The sequence below is a fragment of the Ruditapes philippinarum genome, unplaced genomic scaffold (assembly GCF_026571515.1).
Source record: "Ruditapes philippinarum isolate M1 unplaced genomic scaffold, ASM2657151v2 ctg1964_1_1_1_1, whole genome shotgun sequence".
NCBI lineage: Eukaryota > Metazoa > Mollusca > Bivalvia > Venerida > Veneridae > Ruditapes > Ruditapes philippinarum.
In genome coordinates, this window is record NW_026851948.1 from 3,319 (window position 1) to 11,998 (window position 8,680).

Here is an 8,680-nt window from a genome sequence, read left to right on the forward strand (position 1 = left end):
AAAAAATTACTTCTAGTGAAAAGACAACATTGTACAGAAAGATTTCAAATCATCAAAACAAGTTGGAGTAATGTTGACTATGTGAGTGGTGCTATGAAGTAATGTTGCCTATGTGAGTGGTGCTATATAGTAATGTTGACTATGTGAGTGCTGCTATTGAGTAATGTTGACTACGTGAATGGTGCTATGAAGTAATGTTGACTATATAAGTGGTGTGGTGAAGCAATGTTGACTATATTAATGATGTTGTGGACTAATGTTGACTACGTGAATGGTGCTATAGATTAATGTTGACTATGTGAGTGGTGCTGTGGAGTAATGTAGACTATGTGAGTGGTGCTATAGAGTAATGTTGACTACGTGAATGGTGCTATGAAGTAATGTTGACTATATAAGTGGTGCGGTGAAGCAATGTTGACTATGTAATTGATGTTATGGATGAATGTTGACTACGTGAGTGGTGCTATAGAGTAATGTTGACTATGTGAGTGGTGCTGTGAAGTTATTGTAATCTAGGGGCTATATTTTTACAGCCAAACGTTTAATAAATTTATTGTTAGATTTAAGAAATAACATCGACCTGAGAGGTGTATATTAGCTATTTAACACCGGTTTTAGAAGTTTTCGGATGCGGTAGGAATTGACCACCCGAAGTCCTACCGGGCCTGAGGTGGTTAATTTGTCGCATTCAAAAGCTGCCGAACAAAACCCCGGTGTTTAAATAGCCGATATACACCTCTCAGGCCGATGTTATTTCGATTCTAACACGATAAAAATAAGGGAAATCACTAATGTTATTTTTCAAGCGGCAAATAACTTCTGTGCCCGATTTTCGTATAACGCTGTTCGATTTTCGCACCCTACTGCCTGCGAAGATATAAGAAAATCATTTAACAAAAGAAATAATAAGAAAAAAAAAACAACGTTATTTGTCAAGTTTTCAACAATTAAAACTTACGTCGTATTGTGTTTACATCAGTGCCCCATTATCATTCTGTATGTATGAAATAACGTCAGCTTGTTTATGAATGAGTTGTTTACTTAGGATGACGTCCATTACGTTGCTTACGGATATGCGACTTTTTGTCAAAAATATTTATTACCTGATATGGGATCTAATATTGTGGTGGCGTTAGTGTATGTGAGATGGTTTTTTTGGTATTGTATGAAAAAGAAAACATTATACGAACTGCACATATAGATAAAAATGCTTTTTATTGTTGGCTTTAAAATGCTTTTTGTAAACTATACATCGAGGGTGAAAACATAACAGCGCATATACAAGTAGTCCCTAACCAGTGTTTATTGGCAGTTTAACACCAGTTTTTTTCCTTCTTTGTCTATAGTGACAAAATCACGTGAGTGTTAGAATATTGCTTATATACGAGTCCTTGCTTGAGGGGTTACTATATAGACAACATCACACAAACAATGAAAAATACCGGAAAAGGCATTATGATACTAATTACAATCAAAATTTAAATATTGCCAATAGCTTGTTAAAAGGAGACATGTCATTTCAACCTGTTTCATTTTTGGCCCTTGACATTATTTACATTCGTTGTATTTCACAGATAATATCATGCACAAGCAGTAGGTTTCAGCGGGTTCACGTATTTATACTGGGACGTTCTACTTTTAATGCCGCATCAGACTATAAAAATGTTGAAAGCAAAAATATTTCATTTCACATTATAAACCATCCTTTTTATAAAGAAAACGGAAGTGGGATGTATAAAACGTTTTTTTTTTTTAATTACCGTGATCACGTTAAACGAGATTTGACGTCGTGATTTACGTATGACGTTGACGTTGTTTCTACGCGACATTGTCATTGACGCCAAAGCAATAGCAAAGCGAATTTATTCACTTAGCAGTTTTCAGCGATATTTAACGATTATCGGACAGTTATGGAGGAAGTTTTTATACCGAAAATATCTATCCTGACCCAAGATGGAGGAATGTTTAAGTGAAATTTCAATTATTTCACCATAGGTTCGTAAGAAAAGAAAAGAAAAAAGATCTGAAGTGCAAATAGATCTCCTTAAGATAAACAAACTACAAATTCCTTTGCAATCATATCATCAAGCCACAAAATTCTATGCATCTATTGATTAGGTTTTAATTTATTTCATTCATTAGTCATCCTTTTGCATTTTATTTATTTATTCATTTATTTATTTATTTATTTATTTATTTATTTATTTAATACAGATTTTCCAGTCTTGACAGTTTATCTGTATTTACCGGATACGTTCCCATTACAGTTCCGATTTTCCAGGCAGTGAAAGTTAAGCAAGGTTGTGATTTTCTTAAAAGAAGAATATTTTAAATCGTTTAGAATAGTTCACCTTTATTTATCATTAAACAATTCTTGTTTGTCGTTCCTTTTCGTTTAGTTTTTAGTTCCTTTTTCGTTTAGTTTTATCTTATCATTTCGTCTTGTTAGACGACTTCTCCTATTTTTAATTCTTTTTCTTTCTCAATCAGAAATCAAACCATTATGGACTGCGGATTATTAAAAAAAAAGAGAATTTCTTCTGTGTTGGGAAGTGAATCCACGAACGGCCTAACAATTTAGATGCTCGGTGCTTATTTTCAACACCCGTCATTTCAGTTTTCCTTTGTCTAAAGATATATATTATTGTGACGTTCATCGTTTCTACTTAGGCTTCTTTTTTATATACTTCTTTCTAATTTCTTTCTTACTTCTTTTTGTTATTTCTATCTTTTTCTTTCTATCTGTCTCTTTCTCTAGAAAACAGAGTAACCACTTTCCTGCGAACTTTGAGAAACTCTGTTCTGAAATATTCTAGACAAGATTATGATATCATTAGTACTGCTGAAGATTTTGACACGCTGTAAGATTTTACAAATAACATAAAGTTTATTCTTGTGACATAGGCATCCGGTCCAAAATACAAAACAGAACAACAAATATAAAAATGCAATGAAAATACAATGTAAAATTTATATATATTAATAATAACCTGTTTTTCAGTTGGTATAAAAAATTGTTTTTCATGTGCTCGCAAAATATGATGAAAGTTAAATTGTACAGCTGCAATAAACGATCGTTGTTAAAATGTCTGAGGTGTTTGTGCTCACAATAAATGATACAAATTGAATTACGTATATACTAAAACTTGCAGTAAGTGATTCAGTGATTTCGTTTTAACACTACACTTTTACTGTAAGATGTTCTAATTTTCTTATAGTGATACATTGAAGTACTTCTTATTGACTTTATATTTACATTTTGGTCTGCCAATAGGTTTTCCTCTGAGACACACCTAGTTTTAAAAGAACGCAAAAGAACGCTGGTACACTTCATTAAGAAACATGAAACAGCCCTGCTTGCATTAAGAGAAGCTAGAATGGTAAGTTTTATCTTAACTAAGGAAGGCTCTAAAGAACGAAACATTGCAACGTGATTATACCATTCATATCATATTTGAATAGTTAATTTAGAAATCAGTATTATCATCTAAATATACCATAGTTTGAAGATTAATTGATTTTTTATTTGCAAAGCTATTAACAAAATATCAGTTTTTAATTGTATTCTGTTGCATGGTATAGTATTTTAATATAATTGATTAATGCGCCATTTCACAAAACATTAATGGTTTCTTAGTTTTATATAAACTATCCCTGATTTACAGAATTGTTGGAAGTCAAAGGCAAAGCTGCAAAAGTATGAGTTGATTTTAGAGACACAGAGATCTTCGTTACATTACAACCAGAACGAGGCTAAAGTCAGAGAGGCAGCAATTGAGGTATGGTGCTTTTGACTGCTTTTATTGCCCATATTACTGACTATAAAGATAAAATCTTTTAACAATTCTTGGACAAAAATTCCCAGTCAAAACAGTTGTTCCAGAGTTTTTGTTTGTTTGTTTTAATGTTATTGTTGTTGTTAAAGCTGTGAACTAGATCTATAATAAATAATACATCAATATGTACAAATTCTGTGTTCATACATACATGTACTTTTTTCCATTCATATAATGTCATCTTGAGAAATAGTGTTCACGAATTATTGAGTTTTATATATAAGTTTTATATACATTATTAGACCATAATGTTGGTTTATTTTTTACAGGACATGGAATTAGTACATAATAAATGGATGGTCAAGCACGAGAAAGACCATATTGCTTTTGAGAAAAAGTTCTTAGCTGAGATAAGTTTGCGAGAGAAAATTCAAAAGGTAGGTTATCGCATATCATACAGTATTTTATATAATAATATTAAATGTACAATATCATTGATGGTACAATTCAAGAGTGTGTTTTGGAAACTTTCGAGTCAACTTACACCATGTCTATATTTTACAAACATATACATATTATACTTCATATTAAAAATATTATTTTTTCTATTATCAATATTATCTAGAACTTTTTGTGTTTGCTTATTTTTCTACGTTAAAGTCATTTAACTAAATTGTAAGCCGTCCAAAATACTGGCCATATTATTACTATTATTATTATTATTTTCAATATCATAATAATTATGATCGCCCATGTGTGGTCTACTGTCATAGCGGTTTTATATCTTATTTTAAAGGATAGACTTTCACTTAATTGTACTTGCTTTGTAAATTACGGTTTGTAAATTGCATTGTAACATATCTATTTTACAGATGTCAAACGACCTTGAACTTGATGTAGTTGAAATGCTGACTGATACAATCAGAACTTTGATGAACAAAAACAGACAAAATCTGAGGTAAGCTATGTACTTGATAATACAATTTATTTGGAAGAGACTAATTTGTTGGATTTTTTTTAATATTCTTCAGATGATTAAACCGTTCAAACAATACACTGAACACAATATTGTATTGATTGATAAATTGATTGATTGATCTATCTATCCATTTATTTACTCATTAATCAATCATGACATGTTTTTATTTTGGTCGCTGTTTCATGCACTTTTTACTGCATTGACCATTAACCTTTTTGTAATTTTTTGACTGCAAGAAATGAACATTATATTCATTATTGAAAGACAATATGTTTTTCTTTTTTCTGACAGTGATACAAAAGTAAACAAACTTGCCATACAAGTATACAAAAAAACATGCCGTACATACAAGTTTAAACATGCATCGGTAAGAATCTGTTCTTTCTTTCTTTTTTTATGTAAGTTATAATTCCAAAATTTTCAAAAATGATTTTTGTTATATCCGCTTATTTAGCCGGACATTAAATTTGAAAACTATGACATGATTATAAGATAATCAAAAAGTGATTAATTTTGTTAAGTTGAAGCGCATGCTACGCACAATATCAATTTTATTTGTTATAAGAAACCTCGGGACACATGGTCCTGGCAGGTTCGCTATAACCGAGGTGTACTGTAAACAGTGTCTGCCTATCTATTAAAGTATTTCAAAATTATCACACACATAAAAAGAAGAGAAATGTAAACCATGTGAGAATATCTAATTTTTAATAGATAAACATTTATGTATTTCAGAACATACCATGTGAGAAAGAATGGATTGAGAAACCTGAATATGTAAATAGTAGAATTAACAAACAAGATATTCAGAGAAAGGTTTGTTTGATTCATATTTAAGATTTCTTTCTTATTTTTTTCATTCAACTATAAAGAAATTTTGACCTTAAAAGATTTTGGCTAATTGTCGCTATTTAAAAATGAAAAAAAATAGATAGACATATGTAAAATCGATTGAAACTTGCAATTATGCATAGGAACCAGTTTTTTGGTACTTCTATAATGCGCATTTATAAATAACACGGAGTCAACCGACTAAAACATGGAGTAGCTAAACTGTAACGTGGAGTTTCGTATTTTACCATAGGGAGTACTATTGTTGGTGGGGGTTTATTTTGTTGACTGCTATATATAAATAGTAAAATCTAATATGAAGTTCATAATGCAAACCATATTTCTTTTTTTCAGATCAAGACACCATGTCTGGAAATGGACTGAAAAGCTTCTTCGTTTTTTCCCATTTGTCATCATTGTTTTTCCATTTCAAATGGGTTTTTTTGTTGTTATTTTTTCCCATTCAAAATGGGTTTTTAATTTGTTGTTTTTTTCCCATTCAAAGTGGGATTTTTACGAATCAAAGAAGAAAATCGAAATATCTAGTTAAATATATTTTAAATAACTAGAAAGATGTGTTTGTATTCCCTTTTCTCCTATAGATACCATTACACTACCTGTTTCACAGCGTTATCAATTTTCGACATTTTATTTGTTCACTCAGTTAACAAGATTTGTGTGCTCCGAACCAAACAGACAAAATAACAATGCCGATAATATTGTCCGAAACTACATTATCAACATAATTGTCCAAAAATCATCAGTCCTTAGATATAATGTAAATTGTCTGTGAAACGCTCTTATAGTGCTCTTTGAGTAATTTAAGCTGTCCCAGCAAACACCCGACGTTGACCCAACGTTGGATCAACGTTGAATTTTGGTCGCGACGTCGGTGACCTTCATTCAACGTCAAATCGACGTTGAATCCCCGACGTCTAACAGACGTTTCATTTTAACGTCGGCTCGACGTCGGGTTTTTGGTCGGTAATCTGACAATAGGTGAATTTAATTTATGAAACCAATATATATATAAATGAAAAGCATAAACAGCGAGATTTTTAAGTTTAAGTTTAGAAAGGGAAACATTATATATTTATTTTCTCCATCAAAACAACAGTATCACGTGTGGTGGCTAACGTACGGATTTATTCGATAGGTGGCGCTCTGTAAAACGGATAGTCGCAGATCAGTATGAAATATATTTGCTCTAATTTTCGTTTAAAATAATATCTTATCTCCTCGAATTAGTCTAAGAAGTGCATTATATAATTTACAATGAAGCTGTTATCATTTTTAAAGGGCTTCATTTTATAGTGGTATATAATTTAGTAAATTCGAATTTGCGACTTATCGGATTTGAAATTCTCAATTGTATTGGCGACAAAAAAACGATGGGTTGACAGACAAAGTTGTATATTCCAAACAAAAGAAAAAGGTAGGCAAACATTATGTATTGTTTTTTTCAATGCTAATTTACCGCATGTTTGCATGGATTCGATGGTTATTTGATCATTGAAATGTTTGACTGGTAAAACTTAACGTAACGTGATTTCGCGAGATAAAATTTTTGTTTTTCCACGTAAGAACACTTTATCATTTTGCTATAGAACAGTCTGTATAATCGGATCATTTTCCCCACACTATATCGCCATGCTAAATAAATGCACAATCAATGGTAGGAAATATCCTAGCAATTGAAATCAATAAAAAGTTAAATGCAGTACGTAAGACTCTTATTTTCTTATATTATGATAATGATTCATGGCATTTGATACATGTAAATGATACAACTTTGGTAAGATATATCTGAAAGCACATTGTATTTGACTAGCTATCTTTTTATTAATGTAATCAAACAACATATTATCAATCAGAAAACACATTATCATAGTTATAAATCAATAAAAGTATTAATAGTTTGTTAATTAGCCTGCTTATCAACAAGGTGTATGCTCGTATCATAAAACGTTTTTACACTAAGCCAGTCTGTCCTATATACACTTAGCAGACCAGATCATGCTGGGCAGAGATGATATCTATAAAAATGACCAGTAACATGTGAATTTCTTTGATGTATTATGAGCATTTGTACAAAGTACATTGAATATAAAAAAATAACAATATCAAATTTTTGCGGGAGTAGAATTAATTTCATTTTGGTATTTGTTATATTCAGTTTTTCATGCGCTTATGAGTTAACTAAGATTAATAGTAATTGGATTTTGCCTATTTGTATTAGAAAAACATCCTTCCACCACATGATTAAATTCTAAACGATTATATTTCGTCTTTCAGATTGTGAAAATTATGATAATTCAACATGTGTCAAAAGTTCAGGAGGAAGATGAAAATATTTAGAGGAAAAGAAAAAATGAAAACCTACCAAGATTTTGTGACAGGTATTATTTCAAAAACATTATAGAAAATACAGTGATCTTATTACCCTTGATTTTATAATGAAATTCACGAAGCCATTTTTATCAAAATTAATAGATATATACGGTAGGTACACAACTACATGGTTTAAACTAAATTAAAAAATAATAAGTATCTTTTTAAGTAGTTGGAGAGTTTTGTTAGAATTTCGTTTAATTAATAATATGTATAAGTGATTTATTTCTTGTACTTGTAACTGATTATTTTATTTTTTTTAATTTCAGAAAGTGTGATGAGATCTCAGGTTGGAGACGGTAATGATACGCTTATAGTGTGCCCCAGATCGACATAGTGTAGGAGGACGAAAGAAGCTAGAATACTAATGAAGATACATGAACATTACTATTTATAGTTATAACCAAAGGGACCCGGCACAGTGTTGGGATAGTGTAAAAAAAGTAATTCTAGAAAAAAAATTATACTTTATATATAATATATAGAGGATATTGAATGAGTGTAAGTTCAATACTGAATTTATTGCACGAGTTGAATAAAATTATATTATGCGAGCCTCTGGCGAGCATAATATTATTTTATTCAACGAGTGCAATAAATGCAGTAATGAACTTTACACGAATTTTATATTCTATTTATCACTACCCACCCAAAATAAACAAAGTTCAAAGTGAAATAAGAGTCATGTTTCATTGACGCGCCT

The 8,680-nt window shown here is 30.7% G+C and overlaps 1 protein-coding gene and 1 long non-coding RNA gene across 3 annotated transcripts; both read left to right on the top strand.

Moving 5' to 3' along the window:
• The first annotated feature begins 1,841 nt into the window (after positions 1 to 1,841).
• Positions 1,842 to 6,320, top strand: LOC132743825 (uncharacterized). 2 transcript variants are annotated; one of them, XM_060732399.1, is made up of 9 exons: positions 1,842 to 1,963; positions 2,215 to 2,300; positions 3,275 to 3,380; positions 3,666 to 3,779; positions 4,106 to 4,213; positions 4,649 to 4,734; positions 5,047 to 5,122; positions 5,491 to 5,571; positions 5,941 to 6,320. In XM_060732399.1, the coding sequence occupies exons 3-9, from the start codon at positions 3,378 to 3,380 to the stop codon at positions 5,968 to 5,970; spliced, it is 498 nt and encodes a 165-aa protein (XP_060588382.1). In that variant the 5' UTR covers positions 1,842 to 1,963; positions 2,215 to 2,300; positions 3,275 to 3,377; the 3' UTR covers positions 5,971 to 6,320. The 2 variants fall into 2 exon arrangements, with proteins under 2 accessions (XP_060588382.1, XP_060588391.1); XM_060732408.1 differs by lacking the exon at positions 1,842 to 1,963 and having other exon boundaries at positions 2,163 to 2,300.
• A 648-nt stretch (positions 6,321 to 6,968) lies between these two features.
• LOC132743839 (uncharacterized) lies at positions 6,969 to 8,349 on the top strand. The gene is made up of 3 exons (XR_009627625.1): positions 6,969 to 7,021; positions 7,882 to 7,985; positions 8,247 to 8,349. It is a non-coding gene; the product is annotated as an uncharacterized LOC132743839 (long non-coding RNA).
• Positions 8,350 to 8,680: the final 331 nt, after the last annotated feature.